At 40.7% G+C, this 25,511-nt stretch overlaps 1 protein-coding gene across 1 annotated transcript in view; it reads right to left on the bottom strand.

The window, feature by feature from the left end:
* COL22A1 (collagen type XXII alpha 1 chain) overlaps positions 1 to 25,511 on the bottom strand; it is a 239,922-nt gene that overhangs the window by 64,387 nt on the left and 150,024 nt on the right. The window contains exons 21-29 of the mRNA XM_040065878.2: positions 24,360 to 24,389; positions 23,418 to 23,471; positions 22,460 to 22,513; positions 13,704 to 13,757; positions 4,581 to 4,634; positions 4,168 to 4,221; positions 3,128 to 3,181; positions 1,934 to 1,987; positions 1,505 to 1,540 (exon numbers count right to left, since the gene is read on the bottom strand). Coding sequence (XP_039921812.1) covers positions 1,505 to 1,540; positions 1,934 to 1,987; positions 3,128 to 3,181; positions 4,168 to 4,221; positions 4,581 to 4,634; positions 13,704 to 13,757; positions 22,460 to 22,513; positions 23,418 to 23,471; positions 24,360 to 24,389 — 444 coding nt within the window. The remainder of the gene's footprint in view (positions 1 to 1,504; positions 1,541 to 1,933; positions 1,988 to 3,127; positions 3,182 to 4,167; positions 4,222 to 4,580; positions 4,635 to 13,703; positions 13,758 to 22,459; positions 22,514 to 23,417; positions 23,472 to 24,359; positions 24,390 to 25,511) is intronic.

The following is a 25,511-nucleotide window of genomic DNA, read 5'->3' as shown; positions in this document are numbered from 1 at the left end:
TGATTATCATAGTATAGGTGCAATGGTTCTGTAAACAAAATCAGGCAAGGAGCAAGATGCTGTGATAACTGAGGATGGCTAAGAACATCTGGGTGATGTTGAGAGAAGTTTAAAGAAAGCGGCATTTGGTGACAGATGGAGTGGTGCTTTCTCAGAGCCACCGTGGGATCCTGGTTATCATGGAATCATAAAATGGATTGAGTTGGAAGGGACCCCAAAGATCTTCTTGTTCCAGCCCCCTGCCATGGGCAGGGACACCTTCCCCTTAACCAGGTTGCTCAACAACACATCCATTCTGGTCTTGGATGCTTCCAGGAATGGAAGTAACAGTGAGATCCCAGCAATTCCAGAGATTCAGAATACAATCACAGAATCTAGTATTGATGGAGACAGAAGAGAATTTAGAGGGGAAAAAAAAGAGCATGGTCTAAATTTGGCCTCTGAAAAGGTCCTGAAGCAAAATATCAGTGAATTTGTATGAGTTCAAGGACAGAGAGAGAATACAAAATAGCCAATGTGGATTTGTCAAAAACTAATCATATCAAACCCATCCAGATCCCTCCCTAGACATGAAAACTAAGCAGACAAGAAGAAAACATTTTTCTGATGTATCTTGACCTTTGTACAATATCTGACATAGGCCAACATGATGTTCTCATCTGTAACCACAGAAATGTAGTGTAGAATGGCCTCTGGAGGGTGGTGTATAACTGCATGAAGAAACAGCATTCATATACCTGCTATTAGCAACTCACTGTCAAAATTCAGAAGATATATGAAGTCCTCTCAGGGACAGCACTATTTAACTTAGAGCAGGAAAGAGAACATTTATGAAACATGTGGAGAACATCACACTGTGAAGAGAGGGGCAAGTGTCTTGGAAGGTGGTGTTAAAATTCAAAACACTCCTGTGTGAGGAGATGATTCAGAGGCCTGGTCAGGGCCTGGCCCTTTGCTGCACTTGGACCAAGACTGCCTGGAAACTTCAAGCCTGGTAGTTTCTTTGCCCAGCTACACTGAAACGACATCAAGGAAGGGTACAGAAACCACTCCTCCCTTGGAGCCTGATGAAAACACTCCTGAGGAATCATTTGCCCATGCTGTGGTGATTTCACCTTTCCTGGGACACCAGGTAAGGATACTTTCCTGGGAACTGAGTGATACCTATCAGGCAGATTATAAGGACATTTGGAATAGCAGCAGTACAGTCCAGACTCACAGGGTGGGGTAATTGTTATTAACTTGATGAGTGCCTTATACCAATAAATCTCAATTTGTGCCTCAGACTTGTTGCATTATTCCATCAATCAGAGATTCACTAAAGTTGGAAAAGACCTGTAAGATCGACCACAAGTCTCATCCATACAACTGCTGCACCTTCAATCACCGACGCAAATGACATGCGCAGATCTTGTCATTGGCAAATGGCTTTGTTATCTCATGTGGTCACTTGCTATTATTTTGACAGGTAGGGTTTGCTGTTCAGACTGTTTTTCCTGCTCACCTGCTCACCAGGTTGGCCACGGCTCCCTGGTTCACCCTGGAAAAACAAAAGCAAATCTGTAACATTGCAAGAACTTGACCCTTCCATAAGAACACTTTCTTATTAGCAAAATGTGGTCCCTACTGGTCCATGTTCTTCTATCTACATACCACAAGGCTCTGAAATTGACTTTTTGATGGGGATGCAAACTGCAGGGAACCAATGTAAGGTCCAGGTTAGATCTCCCTGCACACTTAGGCTTGAGAGAGGGGCATCAAATGAGAGTTGGTATTTTGGAACACCACAAAAGTCAGTGAGCCCCATCTGCTCATCCCCTTATGTCTCCAACTTCAAAGGAATCTTATTCTCCTGACTTCAGTATAAGACCTTCCAAAATCACATTTTGGTTGACTCAGTGGATACAGCATATCATGAAATACCATCTCTTACCTTAGGGCCAGCTTTTCCAGGAAAGCCTTCCTCACCCTTTTCCCCCCGTTCTCCCTGCAGTGAACACAAGAGGTCAATACACAAACTCCTCTAGTGTTTGTGCAGCAATCTGCAGTCAATGGTGAGGAATATTTTAATTCAGCTCCTCAGGATCAGCTGGAGGGTGTGAATGGAGTCATATGAGAATATTCTTGCTGGAATGTTTTTCCATTCTAGTACCATTTGCAATCACATCTGCAGTGCCCTACTGGAGAATTTCTAGAATAACACTATCACTGTTACATTAAAGATGTCCAGAGTGAATTATTTGGAAAAAAACTACCTCCATGCAGTTTCTTCAAACTTTATGTGGTTAGAAAGTGTTTTAAAAACCAAAAATTTGGGACTGAGGCCTTGGTCACTGGATCCGTTATGTAAATATTTTAAAACTGATCTTCCAATGTGAGTGGAGTCAGCATGGACAGCAGGGGCTGCCATGGTTGAAATATGGCTACATAGCTGGGAAGTGCAGTAAGTACTACACAGATGTGTATAAAATCCAGAGTTTATTTAACACCAGAAATATGTTATGGGCTGCAAATTCCTCACCTTTATTCATCAATAAATGGGAGCTGGGGACTCTGCTAGACCTGGGAACAAGTATCAGAAACAAGAACATTTCTGCCAATGCAATCCAAGGCAATAGATGGCTAAGAGCTGTTTTCTTTAATATAATCATCTTTAATACAATCATCATCCCCAAAACCTACATTTCTTTGACCCTTATTTGTAGGGGGATGAGAAGTCAAGTGTCTCCTATCTCTTCATTTACTATCTATCTTCTCCCATTGCAGAGACAATGGAGGAGACAACTCCCCAAGCCATAATTTGGAGAAGATTTCAAATGGGGCATAGGAAGTAGGAAATAATAAAGAACCAACTTTCTGCCACATAGACCTAGAGAAGACTCAGGGGGATGGCATCTCTTCTTTCCAGCCCTTCAGGGAGAAAAGAAAGGAGAATCTTTGGAGCTTCCAACAGTTCTTTTTCTTCTTCTTTGTGCCTTGGATATATGCCTTGATTTGCCAGAGTCACTGGATTTCCTGAATGAGGGTTTGCAATGCCCAGCTGTGTTTTCCCTGCTTCCCTTGCTTGCTCACCCCAAGCATCTGCCCAGGCCAGCAGCTCAATCCCAGTGTCTGTGGTGTCACTTGCCTTTTGACCTGGAAGCCCTGGAAGCCCATTGAGTCCATCTTTGCCAGGCAGTCCCTAAACAACAAGAGGAAAACATAAGCTATAAGTGCCAGTTCTTTAAACTGCTACCAGCAAACTCAGCACTCAGTTCATCCCTTCTGTCAGTCACCCAAGTTTAAGAAAATAAGAACCCCCTGAGGCATTTTGATTCGATTTTTTTTCCTACTGTGTCTCAAAAGACACAAAAATTCTCACACTCTATGTCTGCTCTGCCCTTCCTTCCAGTATCCCAGTTTTAGTGAATGACCACTGGATGTCAGCATTGTTACAGAGAAACTCCAATATAGAACTTTTATGTACTGAGGATCTTCAAAACTTTTTATGTATCTTACTTATATTTCAACTTATTCTCTATAAGTCCGTATTTGTCGCTATAAATGTTTTTTTTTTTTTTTTACATCTATTTCTCCTTTCAAATCTTAGTAATTTCTTATACAGTAGATAGATGCCTAAAATTAAATTATACAGCACATAGTGACAGAGTGGTTCAGCAATAAAATAATTAAAATTACTTCCTGTAATGCATTTAAAATGGTGAGAAAAAGTTTTCTTTCCTTTTCCAAGTGTCAGGGAATCCACACACACTGCAGGCTGTTGGTGGCAATTCTGTAACAAGTATTTAGTAATTCAGCTTTTATGACTTAAGACCAACAGAAATTGCTCCACTCTGCTAAATCTGAGATTTTAACCATGAGTTATTTGGGCTGATTCAGGAAATTCCAGATTTGGAAAAACAATACCGTGTCAAATGCAAAAGGAATTTTGAAAGGTATCATATAAAGAAAATATCATGATCCAATTCAGTAGGAATAGTGGGGGCTGCACCTGGTGAAATTCTTATTCACGAAAGATATCTGATATCTGGATTAAATGTGACTGTATTGGAGCCCACATTAAAACCTTGTGTGCAGACAAGACGTGGGAAACAAAGCAGACTTAAGAATTAAACTATCTGAAGTAACGAAGAGCTTTGAGGCGAGGTAAAGTTCCTCAACACTTACAGCTGGTCCCGGTGGGCCAGTTTTACCAGAAACTCCAATCTCTCCTGGCAGTCCCTGAGAAATGAAATCAGGAGAAAAAAATAAATCAGTATTTCTGTTCTTTGAAAGAATCTGACTTGAGATTGATGCTTTCAATTGAAGCGCCATTTTCCCTTCCACTGCAGTCAGGTCACTGCCATGGGGAGCCCTGGAGACATTGAATTATCCCCAGGACGCATCAATGTGGTTCCAAGGCTCAGCAGGGAGAAGCTGTGCTCTAGGACCAGCTGTGGCTTTGCAGTAGAGAAAATGTAAGAGAAAACATACATTGCCAGAGGCCCTAACTCTGTTCCCTCTGAAAGCCACGACCTAAAATTTTCTCCAGCTGTTTTTTCTTCTTCTTGATATAAAACAAACCCCTCAAGCTTTCTTACCGGTGGCCCAGGCGGTCCCAGGGGTCCAGCAATTCCTGGGGGCCCTGGAGGTCCCTGCAAGAGAGGAAACAAAGCCAGTTTTACAAATCCTCTGGTAGCAGCTGAAAGCCTCACATTCTCCACTGTGTAATAGGGGCCCTATAGGAAACAGCCAAAAGCGCTGAGCTTTCTTTGCTTAATATCTACCCAGAAAGTGCAAGATGCCCAACCAAAGGGCCGTGAACACAAGGCAGAACATTATCTTCTGCCCACTCCACTGCTGCCACTGCTACAAAGGGAGCTCCATCCTCCACTCCAGTATAAGAGAAGGAGGAGTTGAAGGCCATCCGTGACAACCTACAACACAAAGCTTGACCAGTGGGATTCTTAGGAGCATACAAAATTAACCTTGATTCATGTCGTTTCAAAATGAATAATTTACCTCTGAAAAAAAAAATTGCTGAAGGCAACTAATGAATGAACCAGGCTTGTGGTTTGAGCTTGCTTTTTTGGGGGAGGGTGGGGTTAAAAATACGAACCCAAGAGTATGGAGAAATGCTGCAATGGCTCAAGTGTTTTAAATGTGCCACCATTTTGTTGCTTGACATCCACCTGGTAGGTAGTAAAAGATCCTCACAAACTCATAATTTGATGAACACAACCAGCTGGAAATACCTTAACATTCTTACTAATTTCCCTGCAACAGCTGTTACTCTTAGGAGAAATAGTCTCTCAATAGCCACCTGATTTAAAGAGGGATTTTTTTTTTATTTTTTTTTTTTAATGCATCAAGCAAATTGTTAAATCTGGCCTCCTATGAGAGATTTGTTTCCAGCCTTGACAAATCTTAGTATGTTGTTTGAGATACAAAGGTGTTTGTTACTGCCAGCTTCCCCTATAGACAAGACAGGATTTCTTCATTCTCAGAATGAAACGTGTTCATGTATTATTTGGATCAGGACCTGAGCAAACAGCAGTGAGAAATGGAGATATGACTGAGCTGAAATTTTACCTTGGCGGCCTCTTTCTGTCTTTCTAACATCACAATCTCATTATTTTCAGTTTTCAGCACAAGGGGAGCTCTAGCGCAATTGTACTTAAAAAAAAAAACAGCAAACCACCCCGCCCAAAACCTCTCTAAAGGTTTGAAACTGAGCAACTGAGACAAGACAGAAAATGGCCAGACAGCATTTTCCCTGTCATCATTAAAAATTAAGGTATTACAAGTCGTAGATCAATATCAGCATTTATTTTTTATGAAAAATATAGATGATGAGAAGAAAATGGGGTAAAAAAGTGAGGAAAAGGACCTATTTGAGGCATGGTTTGGCAGAAACGGCAGATAAGTGATCTTATAAAATACATTTGCAAACTGTCTTAGCCAGAAGCTAAGACAGTCTCTCACCAATAGATGGGGCAAAAAGACTAGAAAAGAATTCTGTAGCTACACTTGTCTCATTGCAAGTCAGAATAGACATGGAGTTGTCCTGTCAACAACACTCTCACTTGTAAAGTGCCTCAAATGTGAACACAGCACAACAGCCCCAAAAAGATGTGCCTTCAGATGCACTGATGCTGATGATTTCATTCCTGGGGAGTCCTGCAGTTGGATCCTGCTGTTAAAGATTCTCCACTATCAGGAGATGCTTGGTCAAGACCATCCCTCACTTAAAAAAGGCTTCACCATTCAAGGAAAAGACTCAACAGTCCAAACAAGCCCAGCACAAGACAAAATACTACACACAGACACAACTGTGTGCAGACGCAGCTGGATGGAGCAAACAGACACCAAGGACATGGAAACACCGCTTGGCTCTACTCCACCTCTACAAGGCATTGCTGAGAGGCCCTACAGAAGGAATGGGCTCCAAGAAGGGGCTTCCATGAAGAAAGGGAGGAGTACTGGGAAAGAAGGTAAAACTAGAAAAATGACAAACTGGTTCAGATTGGACTGTGTGTAAATTTACCCTTTCAGGCTTTCCTTGACAATCTCATCAGTTCCTTCCTAATAATTTAATTTATTTCTCTCTCTGTCAGTAAGTGAACTGTCTCCTACCAGGACACACATATCCTTCCTAGCCCTACAACAGGGAACTTCCATCAGGAGGTGAAAAACCCCAGTCAGGACCTAGCCTCAGCCCAAGCAATCCCAGGTATGATGTGTTACCCCACACAGTGAATTGGCAGGGGTCAGTCTGATCTAAAAGCAAAGTCTTACTCCAGTATCTGTCAGCAACCAGCGTAATCCCTAAAATGTGAAATGCTACATCCTCCTCATCCCAGCTCTTTCTCCCAGTAGCTCTTGGTATTCTCAGTATCCAAGACAATTTCTAATTATTCTCATAAACTTTCCATATGTTAGACCACAATAACCTTATGAAACAGTAAGTCCTAAAATTGAATCCCACCGTTCCTTTTTCTAAATTGCCACTAATAATTCAATTTCATTGTCCTCCAAGAGATGATTACCCAGGATATCATGCCCAAACTGGTTTACAGATAGCTTCACCATGTGTTGTACGAATTAATGTTACACCCACTAATGGGAAGATCTTCTGACAAAATCCTCTCTGAGGGGGACACAGAAAGCACAGTTTTATGGAATGGCCAGCAGTATCCCTTGGAGACGCACAGGATGCTGGCAGCCTGCTCCAGCTGTACATCGACTGTCCTACTGGGTTTCCTGCTTTCTACAGGCTGGGCTACAGTAAGTGATGGGACAAAGTGAAATAAAATGGCAGAAATACATCATAAATATCCTTTATAGAGCATTCCCTTTTGCTACTGTGCAGAAAATTTCTGTTTCATTTGTACATCATCATCATCTTGTATTGTAGCTCTTCTCCTGACTTCTGAGTATAATTCAGAGCAAGCAATATTCTTTTTAAATATTAGAACTCACCAAACCGACAGAATCTATTTATGCTTTTAAAAAACCAACACTATAAAACTACAGCAACAAGACTGTGTGTAATGTTTACCCCCAAAAAATATCACACCATCTGTTTTCTTTGCTTCCATTTTAAGTGAATACAGATTAAAACACCTTATTTATACAACTATCTTTTTCAAAGATTATTTAATGAATTATACAGATGAGAGTCCGTATCCCAAATCCAGACCACAGTATTGTCCTGTTAAAACCCTGAACCAGAAGAAAATAATCATGGCTGCACTTTTTTTTCTGGCTGGTAAATACTCTGGCATGTGCTTTGTATGTGTTGAAGCAAAAACTGATACATGAAAACTTGATTTTAAAACAGATCTACACAAACTCACTTTGGAAAACAAATGCAAAACACAGAAAATTTTATTAAAATATTTAGACCAGAATATTTTCCAACGTTTGTTCTGAAACAAAAATATTTCAAATATTCATTGAAATCTAAAATCTAAATATTGTGTAGAGGCATGTGTGTTTTGGGATAGGATATCTTTAAAAACATTGTGGAGGGTGGATTTTTTCAGGCTTGTGTTTCATCAAGCCTCATTCCTTAGACAGCGTAATGCAGTAACAATGCTCAGGAAAGAAATATGACACTGTTCACACTGGAGACAGCTGTGTCTGTCCTCCAGAATCCACTCTGCAGTGCTCTTCTCTTCCAGTGTGTACCTTGTTGGAAGATGGGCTGGGAAAGGCAAAGATATTAAGATTTAGGTTGTGAAAGATATTAAGATTTAGGTTGTGCACTCCCTAAGAAGGCTCTGAAAAGGAACAGAAATCTTTGTCTGTGACTCCACCAGCCGACTGCTTGGCCTAAATCTCTTTTCCATGAAAGAAGGGATGACTAAGTCTAAAAGGGAGGTGAACAAATGACATTCCACAATGAAAACTGAAGTCTGATGGCTTTCCCAGACACCTGAAGGCAAAGCCTACACAGACATACTTTCTGTGTATTATTCCACGCTCTTGTCTAGATTCTCTTACACTATGACAAAGGTTTAGATAAGCCCTTAACACATATTAAAACATTCTGGTCTGGGCTGTTAATGCAGTGTGTCAGTTTTACAAACAGGAAGAAGGGACGTGCAGGAGCATTCTGTCTGCTGCCAAAATTAGAGCAAAATGAGCAACTGAGGGACTGACAGCCTTTTCCCTTCCACTCTCCTTGTCTCCACTTCAAAGACATTCCCCCCAATTTCACCTATTAGAAAGCCCCCATAGACCCTTCCTGTTGGCTTTATGCTGTCTCTCCTTTATTTACATTCCTTTCCCATCAGAAATGAAGCTGTTGCAGCCAGTTTTGTGGAGCAGCACACGTGCCTCACTATGTCCTTTGCTACTCCAGCACTCCACTTCTTCTCCATGGCATCTGAGTGGACTGCAGGATCAGCTTCTCAAATCTGCTTTTCATTTCTCACTCCAGCCATTTCTGCTGTGAATTGGAATTATACAATCAGAGAATCATTATGGTTGGAAAAGACCTCTAAGATCCTTGAGTCCAACCATCAACCCAGGGCAGCAACTGCCAAACCACATCTCTAAGTGCCACTTCTTTTAAATAGCCCCAGGGACAGTGATTATACCACTTCCCTGGGCAGTCTGATCCAGTGCTTGATCACCCTTGCAGTGAAGAAATTTTTCCTTCTATCAATCTAAAATGGAAATTATTACTGAGATATTTTCTCTAATGCGGCATTAGACCACCATGTTTCTCTCTCTGCTTAAATCCTGCCTTACAAACCAATACAAAGCTAAGAGAACATATTAAAAAAACTGTTGCTGATGATATTAAAAATCAAAAGCCTGAAGAGCCAACAGACCTGAGCATTGGTCTACAATACATGTCCTATAGTCAGCATCAGTGACAGTGCCATAATTCATACACGGATCCAGTCTCCAGTCATTTCATCAGGCCGCACTGGAACTGGAGTACCAATGTTAAATTTCTGTCAACAAAAAATCCTCTGATTTGTCTTTGCAGATCTTTAAAAGTATGGAATAAAGTTGACTTTTTACATAGAAGTCTCTCTAGGAGAGTCTACTGCTTCCAGTGAAAGGGAGTGTTTGTTTAATTTAATCACTTGGTGTAAGCTACGGACATGATCTCTTTTGTCTACAGAGGAAGATTTATTTCCCCATGTGTTTGCTTGGAGTTGGTTTACTGAGTCAGTACAGCAAATGAGAAAAAACAACTAAAAAAGCCTCCTTTAATGTCTTTTGTTTCAGCACTATTAGTAATCTTCACAAGTGAAGACTTTTTTAATTTATTTTTTTAAAGGTATAGATCTTATTAAAGATCGCTCTGAGCAGTATCTTCCAATTCCAAGCAGCACTGGCAAAGTTTGAATTCAATCTGAGCTTTGCAGCTGGGGCCCACATCCTTCTCTTACATTTTGCAGTGTTAACTTGCGTTATAAAAAGGACATTAAGGAGGCCGTGCATTTCAGAGGAGATCATTTATTTCCTGAATTACTTAAGAAAAGCTGGGCTTGACCTCACACCCTACAGACAAGTCTATACTAATTAAATCGCTGCCAGCCAGGACCAGAACAAGTACAGCTTGTACTGGTCTTCCTCTCAGGTCTTACCTACACCATCAGGTTATCTAGCACAAGGCCAGCCTCAGTAAAAGCCCAGAGGTATTGCAAGGCAGAGGTATGGCATTTTTCTTTAAATCTCAAAGACTTTTGAGGTGTTTTGCTGTCTCATAGGTGGCCACCAAGTATCCACTCAGCTCAGGGGGCCTTGACAGTGGCTCATCTGTAGGTGCCAGCTTTAAGAGAGCTTCAGGATCCACTGATGATATTGATTGGATCTTCATCAACAGGAATAAGCACCTCATGCCCAAAAAGTGCTTGCATTTGAAGCCAAACCCCATCCCTGGTAACTCAGTGATACAGCTCAGAGTGCCTGAGCCAACTATTTCAGCTGCAAGTTCTTTACAGAAATGCTCATTTTTCAGTCTGCATTTGAACATCCTACTGCAATAAAAGTTGGGCCTATGATTAAGGTCCCTGGACACTAAAATAGTACAAATAAATAATAACATAAACACATTATAGGTTCAGGTGTCTGTGTCCTTGCTGCCAGAATATTGTTCAAGTCCAGAGGGGAAAAATATCCAGAGTTTCTGTTCCACGGCTTAATGATGTTGCAAGACGTATCATTTGTAAAGATGACTGGAAAATAAATGCTCATTTTTAAAGGTGCTCATCAGACAACATGAAACAAATAAGCAGATGGACAGGTTCACCAGCACAGCTTGTTTGGAAGAAAAAATAAATATTTTAAAATATTTTTAAATTATAATTTGGTTTGAGTTGGTGTACGCAGAGAGACCAAGCTAACCTGTTGTCACAAAACATCCCCAGTCCAGCAGGGAAGTTGTCTTCTAGATGCTGCTTCAGGGTTTTGTTGTAATGCATTAGTTGGGTTTATATTTCATCGGATTTGTAATGTTTTTTCTACGTATCTGTCCTATGACCTGTCCTTGCCCAGCAGTGCTCATCCCCCACACTGAAATGTAACCCAGCCCTGTTCCCCTCCCACTTCTCCCTGACTGGATAGTGTCGTGTCCCTGCCTCTGGGCCCTGGCCCCTGGGGAAAAAGGCCCCGGCAGGGGAGGGACAAGGTCTCTCTAGCACCGGCGCGTCATCGGGACAGCTCCAGCCAAGCAGGGCAGGACTTGAGAATAAAAGCTGTAAAATCCTGCCCAAAGCCAGAGAGCAGACTCTTTTATTTTTGCCGTCGGCAGCCGTCTAGTCTCGTGGGGAAATACTACAGGGTTTGACACTTAAATTATCTCTCAAATGTCCTTGAGACTTGGACTGACTTATCTCAGCTGCAGTTCATCACTGGACCATAGAATCACAGAAAATCCTGAATCACAGAAAACTGTGGAAGGGACCCACAAGAGTAGCCCTTAAGTCAGTTCCCTGAAAAAGCTGCCTGATCTTCTCTGGCTTCTCAGTTGGACTGAGCATGACAGCAACGATTTTTCCTGAGAAAGCTCAATAATAACTTCAGAAGATCTTTCCTGTGTCCTTCAGCAGCAATGAGCTTCTAAAGCTTCTATATCAACCCCTTCCTCTTATTCATACAATTATCAATGTAGGGAATTGGGTCAAAAAACAAAAGAAGACATAAATCTAAAATTGCAGAGGAAAGGGAGACTATTTTCATGTCCTAATGTAGTTCATGAGCTGCCAACTCAAATCAGTTGTCCCTCAACACCATGAGGACAGCGCAGGAACAGCTGACATAGGCTTCCGTACATAACTTGAATTAATATCCATGTAACTACAGTATAAGAAAACCACTTTTCTTCCTGGGCATTTTTGGGGCATAGTCTTAATTAAGAAAAAAAAATAAAATAAAATAAAAAGAAAAGAAAATGCTGATAAAATGCTTTAAAAATCTAATGCCACAAAAATTGCTGTTAAGCTGAAAAGTAGTTCTGTCACAAAGTGAATGTAAGCATTTTCTTTAAAGAGAAATATGGAAATCTGCAATAATACATCAGAACAGAGTGCCACTGCTGGAATAGAAACAATATTTTACCTTTCATGCAGTTAGCTTGGAGGAAGAGTCAATTTAAGTATCCCTTGATGGGACAAGTATTTTCTGCAGTTTTAATGAACATAAAATTTGCTAACATTATTTAGCTTGTGTAAAAAGCAAAAATACTTAAACCTATGTCAGCAGTTTTTACAGATACATTTATAAAATTGCTAACACATGCAATATATATGTTTAATCTTCAGGGAATTTGAGCTAAGTAAGTGGGACATTGTTTGGATGGATACTGTCAGGCATCTTAAAAACAATACATGGATAAAAATCTTCCCCCAAAATGAAGAAAAAGGAAAAAAACCCAACAGCAACCAATTTAAGAAAAATAACACAACAAAAGCAAAGTGCTGGACTCCATGATCCAGGAATTCCAGAAGCGTTCTTGTATGCTCTCAGGCATAGGAAGGGATTCTTGGGGGGTCCTGTGCAGGGCCAGGAGCTGGACTTGATGATCTTTATGAATTCCTTCAAACTCTGAATGTTCTATGATTCTAAAATCTTTTAAATCCATTAGAACTGTCTGCATTCTTCCATGCTACTGCTGAAATACTGGCAATTTAGATACTGTACTAAAGGAAAAAGATCTAAAAATATGTAAACCGGTATCAAGTGGTGTTTTGCAGGGCAAGGTTCCCTGCTGGACACAAGGGACTTCACCTGCATGGGGTCTCAAGCCCTGGGATTACCTCTCTGACATTCTCCACAGACATGTGAAGAGCTCTTTACAAAACTCCTGTCACACAACCCACTTCTAGATCATTTCTCCTGGTTACAAGGGCATAAATTGCCAGAGCAAATAAATGAGCAATCAGTATCTGCTGTCTAGCAGTGTGCTGCTTGTTACAATAGATCACCAACAGCTGTAGCAATGGAAGCGCATCATTCTTCCTGAAACTTTAGCAACTATTGAAATACAATCCTAAAGCCAAAGTCCAGTTTGTTCATTTACTATTGAAAGGGGAACAAATTAAATGCTCAGTTTTATTCTGAGTGGTCAGCTCAACGTGAGGTTGCACCTTTCCTGCTTTAGGACATTGCCATGGATATTTTTCTTATTGCAGGGGTGACCCTACAAAGTGATTCAGGTCTGCTGAATTTGCCTGCAAAGTTAGCAGGAAGCTAAGTCAGAGGTGTCAGGGTTATTAAAACACAGGGCCAAACAGGCTGATTGAGGGTGGAGCTAAATCCTCTCTGACAATTCTTAACATATACCACACTGTTTTGCCCTTATGATGTCACAGTGTAATCTGGGGCTCTAATTTGCCAAAAGCTTAAAAAAAAAGGAGTTAAGGGGTCATTAACTTAAGACGTCCCCCTTCATCACAAAACACAAATCAGTGATTTCCCTCTGGAATGATTCTGCTGTAAGCACAAGCGCCAGGGATTCCCATACAACACACTTGTCCTGGTTCAAAGATGTTTAAAAACTCTGGAAGATAAAAGTAATTGCTGTCAGACAGACAGACATCTCTCAATCTCAATAAGATAAATTAAAAGGAGAAACATGAGCTTCAAATACAGTACAAAGAAGAAGATCACACATGCTGCATTGTGTGGTTCCATGTCCCCGGTTGCCACAAAATTCGGTTTTAAACATATTATAGGAGAATTAAGAGATCGTCACTTACCTGAGGGCCAATCAGACCATTGATTCCTGGGAATCCTGGTTCTCCCTTTTTACCCTGCATGTTCAACAGAGGAGCACATATTAGAGAGCAAATCAAAGACTGTTATAGACTTTCCAAAGTCTTTCAGTCCCAAACTGGAAAATCAACATAACGTGGGTACACAAAACACAAAAGCTAGAAATGAAGACAACAGACAACATTTGGAAATGAAAGCCCAGATGTCTTTGACAATCCTGTATCTCCCAATTTGAGACAATAGAAGTTGAGAGCTGTTCTCACACACATAGTGGCATGTTCTACACTCTGCAATTCCACCTGGCTTCCCCCTAGAAAAGGGTAAGAAAGTCACGGTGCTAAGATGCAGCCAAGGGAGATGCCAAGTGTAAACATGGGCTGAGAGGTAAAGCAGTGTCCCTATGGTCCCTTGTACTGCTTCATGCATTAAGGGAATATATTAAAATAAAATAATTAAGAAGTCTGGTGCATGGTTGGATAGAAAAGATCCACAATCTCTAAGCTGGGAAACAGGAATCCATAAGGCATTTCTAATAAAAGGTGGCACTAGCACCAAGGGACAGAGCTCACTGACTCCTCTGCAAGTGAAAAAAATCCCTTCAAAGGAACCATAAAACTCCACTGGTGCAAGGCAAGGACAAGGGAAGAGTGGGAGTACTACCCTGAATCAAGATCACCGGTATGGATTCTGGAGCTCTGTATCCCCATGGGTTTGATCTCAAATAACTCAAAAGGAAAAAAATCCTACATGAGAAAAATGAGGAAGAAAAGATGGAGTAAGCAGAGTTAAGGCAGAGGTTGGATTTGTTTCTTAACCCAACAGGTGACATGCTGTGTTACTTTAGGTAAGTTACATATTTTATAAAAATGATCTCTTCTTCCCTCATATGTAACAGACACTGAATAATTAATATTTCTGAGGCTTTTAGTAATATATAGGAGGGTACAAGTATTGTAAATATCTGAGAAACAGACTTTTTCCTCCCTCATTTCTGCTTCTCACCCAGACTGATTTTCTTTTTAGAACAAAAATAGAATTAATGAAGTTTCATGTTCCTGATAATGTGAAGGGTCATATATAATTTTTTTCCTTTATTTTTCTTCATTGAAAGATGTGCAGAAACAGCATCTATGAACAACAGCTTTCTGCTGACTTGAATGAATGAAAAATCTAAACCATCAAAAACAAAAGAAGTTTTATATTTTCCTCAGCTGTGACTGAGATCTATTAGCTGCTGTGTCAGAATCAGTTATTTTAATTATTTTTCTCATTAAAAAATGCCCAACAACCTTCCACCCCAAAACAATGAAAATCAGCAGCCATATACAGAAGAATTTAAGAAGAATATTAAAGGAGTGATTATAGAGTCCTCAGGTACCTGAAGGGATTTGTAATCACTTCCAGGACTGGATATTAATAAACATTTGAATTATATACTCCAGCACACCCACTATTCATAAATGTTCCTTCTACTTTTCCAACATCCATAATTTTTCTTGTCAAAGCCAGCAAGAGCTCATTTTTAATTTAAAGAACTCATGTCACCACATGATTTAACATATGTTTTCTAATTAAAGATTATCATTTTGCCCACTGTCAAGTTGACTATGCAAAGGACACTGTTAAAATACTCATTTAAATAAATAAGTAAGCTTATGAATAAAGCATACAGGATGTGGTGTGTGGGGCCAGACATGGGAGATGAGCTGCCTCCAGCTTCCTATCCATGTGGGAGCTACACATGTAACTTCCAGAGTTACAACACTGAGGCCAGAACAGAGAATCACAGAATCATGGAATCACAGAATGGGTCAGGTTGGAAGGCACCACTGTAGGTCATCTGGTCCAACCACCCTGCTCAGGCAGGACCATCCCAGAGCACAGGCACAGGACTGTATCCAGACAATTCTAGAAAAACCTCCAGTGAGGGAGACTCCAGTCCTCAGCCACTTCACAGTAAAGAATTTCTTCCTCATGGTCAGATGGAACTCCCTGGACATCAGTTTCTGCCCATTCCTCTTGTTCTCTTGCTGGGCACACTGAGCAGAGCCTGGTCCATGCTCTAAGCCCTCTCTGTAGATATTGACAGACATTGACAAGGTCCCCCCTGTTTTCATTCCTCCAGGCTGAACCAGCCGAGCTCCCTCAGCTTTCCTCAGAAGAGAGATTTTGCAGTGTTTTTCTCTGAGGCTTGGTCTGAGGAACAGAGGTGGATTTGGCACCAGGCACACACAAAGCATCCTTAACTGTGTCCATCAAAAAACACAGTGTTATTGATTCCTTTATGTCCCACAAACCAAGTGCTGTGTCTCCAGACTGATGCCCAGAAACACTGATCTGTGGCAGCAATGAAAGACCCAAGAGGAGATGTTTATTCTTTCCTTGGGTACAATGCTGAGAAACTTCAGTGCTTTTCAAAACATTAAGAAATCCCTCAAAGCAATATATAATTATACAGACAGAGAGACTGAGAGAGGTTTCCCACTGTGAAGGGGTCTTGTGGGCTACTTGAAGGTTAGCTGAAACCCAGCTACAACAGATTCACTCCAAAGCATTATAGTCTGTCTGTAAAGGACAGAAATACTTGCCGGGAGAAATACTACCTATGAGAGCAAAACTCAGTGAGATGTCACACTGCCTAATAATATGACAGAGAAACCCCAAAATTATGCTCTGCTACCTACAGTAAGACTCAGGTAATTCTGTAAGATTGTGCATTCTTTGACAGTATATAATATATCCTATTTGCCATTATCAGCAATTTAAACAAAAACACAGTTAAAAATGTGTGGTTTATTGGAAATTGATATATTTACCTCACTGACAATTACAGATTCACTCTGAATATAGTCTATGGCATCAGTCCCTTTTCCTTTCTTTTGTTAAGTTGCTTAAAGTTTGATTTCTGCATGGCTGAACTTTGCCCCGACAAAGTCATCTGAACATTTCAAACAACCACAAACAAATGTGAATGCAACTATCCATTGGAAAGATATCTACCATACAAAAGACAGGAAACCAAGGAAAAATGTTGTTTCCACACTGCTGGAGGGGAAATTCTGAAAGGTACCATCGCCCAAGACTGTTTCCCATCTTGCTGTCCAAAAGCCAGAATACCCATATATTTTCTTAGCATGATTTTGTATGAGGTTTGGCGCAGGAACAGAGGTGGATATGGTACAAAGTACACAGAAAACATCTTTAGTTGTGAATGAATATGACTGTTAGAATATACGCAAATTATTTCCCTTGTAACCTAGATGGGATACTAGGATTACTCATTTCATCCAGTCTTTTTACCTCTGCATTACTAGAGAAACCAGAAGAAATTCAGCAATGTTAATCAACGTTTGAGCTCCCTGAAGGCGGCACCAGCCTTTTTGCAGTCTCCATATCCATTACATATCACAATTAAATTTTGAAGTGAGAGCATCTCTGTAGCTTGAGGAAGAAAATATCATCAGGGTTAGCCAGATCATGGTGATTATTGGGGCACTTGTGGCAAAGTAAAGGGTTACAAGGACTTCTGGACATTGAGAGAGACCACACCTTGAGACTGACTCCTTCCAAAAAGCCTACCTAATTTTCTAGGCAAACTTATTCTCCTCTCTCTCCTGGACTATTTACCCATTTCACCCTGGAGTTACCAGTCAGCTCTCTCCTTCTCTTGGATCCTGGAAGCCTAAGGTGGTTCAAATCCAGGGCAGTTCATACACAGAGAAGTAAGAGCTGAAATAAAGTTGACTTCCAAATTCAAGTTGTGACTGGCCTGAACAGGAAAATCATATGCAACAATCCACTCAGGTGAGAGATGAGTCAAGAATGCAAAGTCAAATACCTCTGTTTCTTCCACCATCAAACACAGGAAGAGCTCAGCAACCCTCCAGAGATCTGCTAACTTTTTCTCTCCGAGGACAGCTGAGAGGGACAAACCTTTCCTGCATCGACAAGTGATCTGAACACTGCTCCTCTTGGTGGAGGGTGTACCCTTGAACCCAGGAGTTCACAGTTTTAAATTATTATTATTATTATTACTACTTATCTGCCTGACTTATGTACGTTGACTCTTAAACATGGAGAAGGACATTCATTAAATGTTACTATATTATATTTTCCATTAATTTTCTTTTCATAAGATTATTCTTACTACCCCATGAGATTCCTGTATCATTTTTTGTTTAGTACTTACTGTACCTGGAACTTGGACAGATTTTATCAATGCAATTTTATAAAACTAAACTGCAATACAGCACATCAAACTCAAAATGGTCTAGCTAGCCCCTACCTCATTACTGCTGCAGGATAAATGTTTTCTCTTGGTTTCTTTCTGAAATTTCAATCACTTGAATGAACTTGTAACATTTAAAAAAGAGGTAAATTCTTGAAATCCAAAGTATTATTGAGTACACTTCAGAAGGACCCTATTTTTAGTCTCTACTGGCCACAGATCTGCATGCTTTCCAGGAGCATGTCATATGTGTGCACCTTTTGTGTATATCAAGAAAAAAATTGGTTTTATTTCTGTCATAGTTTTAATTTCAAACTGGGCAGAAACACCAATTAATGTAGTGGTTTCATGTTCACTAAATTTTGATCTTGGTACTTACTCTTTCTGTGGGAGAGAGACTAGGAGAAAAACAAAGCAGGCTTAACCTTAAAATGAACAAATAGTTTATTAACATACACTAAAAGAATAGAAAAAAGAAAGTTGGAAAAAAAAACCCTAAAATGGAATGAAACTTCAAAAACACTTTTCCCTCCCCTTACAAACTGTTTACTTTCTTACAAAACAACATAAAGAGACAAAACTTGTAATTTTCAGTCAGTTTCACTACCTGACAATAGTCTTTCACCAATTCTTTAGGGGAAGAGTATCTTCTAGAATCATGGATCCCACTGACAACCTAGAACAGTTCTCTTGTGGGTTTTAAACTGTCACAAAAACAACCGCCCAGAGAAACCTGCTTTTGTGACCCTCCTAGGAGCAGTTTCCCAAGCTGCTTATGGGTCATGAGTCTTAGACTTTTGCATACTGGGGTGTCACTTTTTAAAGATGAATAACTCCAAAGCAAAGGATTCTTCACCTCAAGGTACAGAGATATCTTCTCACTTCTTCACTGGCACAGGGGGCTTCTCATCTTTATCTCTGTTCAAGCATCTTATAGGATATTACTTAGTTCATTACAAACACTTTTGCTTAAATCTACACACAAATTAAAACAATCATCTCTCTAAGTGCATCTTTCTCATGATTTAAAGGAATGATCTAAATATAGAGTTCATTTCCATGGCTTAAGTAAGAATAGAACAACTAACTCTTCAACCCTCTGTCCCAATAGTCTTTTCACTCTTGCTTTACTGACTTCATCCTGTTGTTCTTTATGTTCACTCCGTCTTTCTTTACTCTCTCAGAGAAGGGCCAAGCTCTGGAAGCTTCATGTTGCTAAGAAAGAGTTAAATCTGCTTGGAGTCTTTGTCTCTCTCTCTGTAGCTTGTGGTGTTAGATGTTCAAGGCCGAGCTGATGAGGGAGGAAGAACTCACAGAAACATCAGAGATTGGAGCACTCAGGCAGTCCGGAATCATAAAAAAAACCAGGCAGGATCATAAATGCTTTCTCAGCCCACCCCTCGGTGTAAATCAGGGTGGCTTCAGCCCAAATGGTGCCCATAGCTCTTATCAGGGCCCAGCAGAGACTTCTCACTGCTCTAGAAAAGTCTGAAGAAAGTAGCTGTTGCAAAACAGCAACCTCTTCTTCCCCCCCTTCACCCGGGAGCCGATGGAATCTGGCCAGGCCTCAGGCCAGCTCCTCCCAAAAAGGGGGGAGCAGCAGGCCCAGCTCGATGTTACCCGTCTCTCTCTGGCCAAAGGAAGAAGAAAAAGGACCCACCTACAGGGAATTCACAGGGTTTTATACGGTACTTCCCAAAGTCGCAGCTAACAATTTCAGTGGTTAGAACAGATGTCAATATTCTAACTAACTCTCTGATAGGTCCCTGTCTCTTCTAAAGCAATTCCCAGGACCTGACCTGGAGAATTATTTTACATTCTTTTATAACTAAAAAACCAAACTGTACTAACCCATGACAATTTCCAACAAATATTTCAGCAGATCAGGTATCAAAGACTTAAGAGCAGAACCAAAGCACTTCCATTATCTTCAATTTTACAGAAGAAAAAGAAGGACAGGAAGAGGAAAGAAAACCACAAAAACACCCTAAAAGTGAAAGCAGACTCTCAGAGTTCTCCTTCTTTTTCAGGCAGTTTTAATAAAATCAGGACAGTATTGTCTGTCACTCAGAGGTCTTAAAGGTCACATGAGAACAGCAAAGCATTTGTCTTCACAGTGTGCTCCTGATGTGAGGGTATCATTGTCAAAATACAGACATCAGGTGCAGGCACTTTCGACTAATAAAATTAACACAATCCAGTTGCCTGGTTCAGGTTGCAATTGTTACCTCTTGCCCCCAGATGGGATCTGTGCAGATCCACCTCCACCAAGCCCAGCACTTTGATTCATCTCCTGCATTCAGTCTTTAAATAACGGCCTTTAATTAAAAAAATATATCTATTCATCTAAGATGCTTGGTGACTAATAAAGACCCTTAGGAGAAGTCTAACTAGCTAGACACAACAGAGTCTAGGGAAAAATTCAAAGACAGAACAGATCAAATGACATCTATAATCAAATGATCATTAACAGGAGCATTTTCTGTCCTGTTGCAAATCCTGACAGATCACTGTCCTTTACACAGCTAATATGCTCTATTAATCTTATTCAAGAAACAACGTTTCACAGCAGGCTTTAAAACCAGGATAATTCCTAACTTACCAGCTTATGAGCAAAGCACTGCAGAGCTATTTGCTAAAGTGATATTTTCTAACATCTGGGAAATTATAAGAAAGCAAGTAAATGCCCTTTTTTGCTCAGGCATTGACTAAAGGCTGCATGCACTACCTTCCCAAGGAGAAGATTCCTAAAATTCATGCTTACAGCTAAATTTAATAGCACGCAATCAAAAGGATAGTCTGTAGAAAACCTCTTAGCAAGGTATATATTTTTTCCCAGTAATGTTGTTTGCTCATCACCCTCCTATGCTCACAGGTTCTCACGCAGGCTGATAACAGTGCTGGTGGTGACTAAAAGCACTGCAGGCAAATCCCAAGATCCCCTTTAAGGAGTGAGCTATCATCAAGTCTCTGTGACTACTTAAGAAAGTGACCCATCAAACAGCAGTACTGAGACCCAAGTAACTGCCTCCAAAAATGCTAAGCAGGTATCCAAGCTAAGCATTTACACTCCTGTCTGTCGACTCCGTTGAGGACAAAGAGGCCCTGAAGAGAGACCCTGACAAATGGGCTGGGCAATCACCAATTGCACGGTGATTGGTGTGAATCCATAGTGCTGGATTCTGCACCTGGGACGGGCAGCCCTGGATGTACAGACACACTGGGGAATGAGAGGCTGGAAAGCAGCTGTGGGACAGGACCTGGGGATCCTGGTCAGTGGAAAACTGAATGTGAGTCAGCAGTGCCCTGGCAGCCAGAAGGGCCAATCCTGTCCTGGAAGCATCAAGGACAGCATCACCAGCTGGGCAAGGGAGGGGATTATCCCACTCTTCTCTGCACTGTGGTGGCCTCACCTTGAGTCCTGGGGACAGTTTTGGGTGCCACAAAGAAACATATCAAGGTATTAGAGAGTGTCCAGAGGAGGGCAACAAGAATGGCCTCATGAGGAGTGGCTGAGGACATGCCATCTGTTCAGCCTGGTAGACTGAGGGGAGACCTCATTGCAGTTACAGCTTCCTTGTGAGGGGAAGAGGAGGGGCAGGTACAGATCTCTTCTCTCTGGTGACCCATGGCAGGACTTGAGGAAACAGCATGTAGCTGAATGGGGGGAGGTTTAGCCTGGATACCAGGAAAAGGTTTTTCACGCAGAGTGCGGCTGAGCACTGGAACAGGGCAGCGATGACAGCATCAAGTCCGCCCAAGCTCAAGAAGCATTTGAACAATACTCTCAGGAACATGGTGGGATTCTTGGGGCTGCTTTGTGCAGGGCCAGGACTTGGACTCGATGATACTGATTGGTGCCTTCCAACCCAGGATATTCTGATTCTGTGGTGTCTACTGAGATGTTCTTCATATGAACAGGCTCAAGGAAGGAAAAGCAGATTCAGAATATGAGTGTAATAATATCAGGCTCACTATGAAATTTACTTCTTAGCAGTACTTAAATATATGAAAACATAATTTCATGTCAGAAAAAATCCAAGATTTTTTCATACATAGGAAAACTAAGCTCCTGGCAGAGAATGGTACACCAGCTACCATTTTTGGGGACCCTTTTTTTGAGCACAGACCAAACAGAACAGAAAATCATAAGTATTGTAAAAACCTTTACACTCATTTGACTTCCAGGACAACAAAATTTCTCTGAAATTTCAAACTGACTATTAGTAGTGGTTCTGCATACTCAGAGTAATATCAAGCAACCTCTTAGCAGTAAGGAGCAGATATAAATACAGGAGAGAACATGGCATTGCACTGCATTCAACCTGTCGACTCCAAGAGGTACTGAAAGTTCCTGGACCATAAATAAGGAATATAGGAAATGATCTGGGCCTCAGGATTCTTTTATAAATAGATAAGTATATGTAAGGTGGGTGAAAGTAGCAAACCTCATTGAATAAAGCTGTTCCAAGCCTCCTGAGGCTCAGATAAAATAAAAAAAAAACAACTCACCCTTTGGCCTGGCAAACCAGGGACTCCAGGCTTGCCTTCCAGACCAGGCTCTCCCTTTAAAAGTCAAAAGATTTAGAAAGTTAACAGAATAAGAAAAACTAGTGAACTATATATTATTTCCTAGCTGTTTTGTGCTACCATTACAGCATGGCTACCTAGACAACTCTTACCTGATAATTATGTTGTCCTGTGAGCAGAAGAGAATGAGTAAACAAGACAAAGTGACAATGCCCTGATTAAATACAGAGCACACAACTATATTTAAATTACATAATTCAAACCAGATTTACCTAAGTAACACATCTTCACAATGCCATCCATTTTACAAAAGCCAATCAACAGTGAAACACACCAAGCGATTCAAAAGAGAGGAAACACAGAGCGTTTGCAAATGAGGCAGCAGTGACAGTCTGAACTGAGACACCCTGCAGAGCTGGGTCATAAAATATAACTAGAATAGGCTACAATTTAAGTCAGAAGTAAGAATGTTGGCATGTACAAACTGTGGTAAAAAATTGTGTTGAAATATAAACACACATACTCAATTCTTAGTCTTCATCCAGAAAATATTTCAGCCACGACCTTGTGGCGTAACACCAACCCCTCTGGCAGGAACTATTCCCTGACCTTCCTGACATGACAGCTTGCAAGTTATCAGTAAGTGCCTCTCCGAGATGTGCTGAATGTCCATACAGATCTTCAGGGCATTAGAAATAGAAAAATGATCAGGTTCTGCATGACAATGGCCTTAAGGCAAAGTCTGCCATGTCCTGGTTATCACTTCCCTGTGTTCAGACAGGCCATCCACAGCACGACACCTCCGCTCAGCAATGAAGAAAACTGGAGACTGTGGGCACTATTTAAATATTTTAGAGCCTGAATAATGTATAAGATATAAGCCTCACTCCAGCCTGAGTTTCAGCTTTTGAAATCGCAAGTAGTGAGAGAAACAACTTACTGGAGGTCCAGGAAGTCCAGGATGGCCTTGTGGTCCACGTGGCCCAGGCTTTCCCTACAGGAATATTTGGGGTGTTATTTTTTTTAAAAAAAGTGTTAAAATACCTTTATGAAAATGTGCATGGGCACATTAGATATGTTGTCTGTCTTTACAGGACCTACACCACCACTTTCCCCACAAGTCCTGAAGAACTAGTGCAGAGAACAGCTGGTTTTCTCCTTAATCTCTGGCTACTTGAATTATCAGCACTCACTAGACTGCAGACAGACTCATCCACCCACACTCAACAGGCACTTATCCATATCTAGTTCTCTGTTCTTCAAAGGTAGTAGGCACTGGGACAGCCTGGATATTCCACTAAAACACTCTGGGTTGGGGTTTGGTAGTGGAGAAGAGCTGTTTTTGCATAAGTAACTTCCACCAGCATTTCATCCAAGCGTACAGAGCTCTGAAGGGCTTTAAAGTATCATTTACATGATGTATGCAATTGTATTAAGTAGCAGCTAAATGCAAATTACAGATCTACCAACAAAAAATCAGAATTTAAATATATTTTTTTATACATAGGACTAACAGACTGACACAACGAATGTGTCCCCTCTGTTTGAGCCCCAGGTTCAGAGACAAACTAGGCATAAAACTCAAATAGAGTTTAACATTAATGTTAACACATCCCTGTCCTTAAATTATTGCATAGCTGACTCTACAATTCATACTTCTCATTGATGTAAGATTCACTACAACTGAAAATGACATTGTCCTTTTTCCTTTCTTGGTTATTTTCTTGACTGTAAATAGGAAAATTTATTTTTCAATGTCCTGACAATGCTTCCATCACCTTCCCTTTAAAGTATGATTTTAAAGCAAAATCTAACCTAACAGGCAACAGAATTACATTAAAATATCCTTGCAATGAAAGAAGAGATATTGAGTCTCTCTTACTTCCTCTCCTTTTAGGCCTTCAGTATACACCTGCAATAGAAATGCAGAGTCATAAAGGATGGAAAGAGTAAATACAAGGCAGAAGGTACCAGAGGTATGATGGGCTCCCACAGGGTATTTTATTCCCCTTGTTGTTCCTTCAAGTTGCATGGTAACTCCTACAGCTCCTCTAATTCTGTTGCAGGCTGAGAGGTGATTTCTATTTAAAGAGCACTGACCTAAGGTTTTCTCTCACCTGTGAAGTGATTTGGGTAGCTGTACAAACAGCAAGAACTTTTATCTCATTATATAAACATGTTAGTAAATTCCCCAGATCTTGTTTTATTCTAAATCACAGATCTATTGAATGCAGAAGGAATCACATAATAAGCGGATTGGCTTGGGATATGCCCCATCAGTTAAACTCATTTTCAGGTGTTATACATGTCTTTCAAAATTTCTTGGTAATTGCTGTCCCATCATTAATATCGCATTTGAGCAGGAGAGCAAAATGTTCTTACCCAAATAGGCTGGGTTTTTTCATAGTTTTCTTTTTCTAACTCCTTCACTTTCTATCACATCCTGAGTAAGAGAATTGCCTGCAGACACTTCCCGTGATTACCAGGGAGCCTTTCATTCTTGTTTTTAGTTGAAGAATGCTATTTCCTTTTTTTTTTTTTCCCCCAAAGTTAAAGGGATACTCCCTAACTGCTTTTTTACCAGCCCATACTGTACTCAGTTCTAGACCTCTCATTTCATATACAGTGGTAAATCTTTCTCCATTCTCTCAGAGATGACCAGAGACAATACTAGTCTCTGGACATCTTTACATCCCTGGCAGAGATGTCTCTGGCATCAGTGAAGGCACTGCTGAAAGCTGAGGGATACACAAAGGATGTTAATCTAGTGACACAGGAAAGATAGACCCCACTCTTCTGTTTTCTGTTTAAATTTTTCACGAGTGCTTTCCTGATTTCAGCACATCAAGTCCTAGTTGTCTTATATTCCACCTAAGATCATTCTCCTAATGAGAAACTGGTTTTTTCTTCTCTTGCTCCAACTCTTATGCTCAGTCCATGTCAAGACACTTAGCTAGTCAATAATGAAATTTCATTTGTTTTTATAACTTTTGCAGGCTCTGTGTATCAAAGGCCACTTGGAACCAACAACTGT

Source organism: Hirundo rustica, chromosome 1 (assembly GCF_015227805.2).
Source record: "Hirundo rustica isolate bHirRus1 chromosome 1, bHirRus1.pri.v3, whole genome shotgun sequence".
Lineage (NCBI taxonomy): Eukaryota > Metazoa > Chordata > Aves > Passeriformes > Hirundinidae > Hirundo > Hirundo rustica.
Note: the sequence above shows the minus strand (reverse complement) of the source record. Positions and strands in the feature narration are given on the sequence as shown.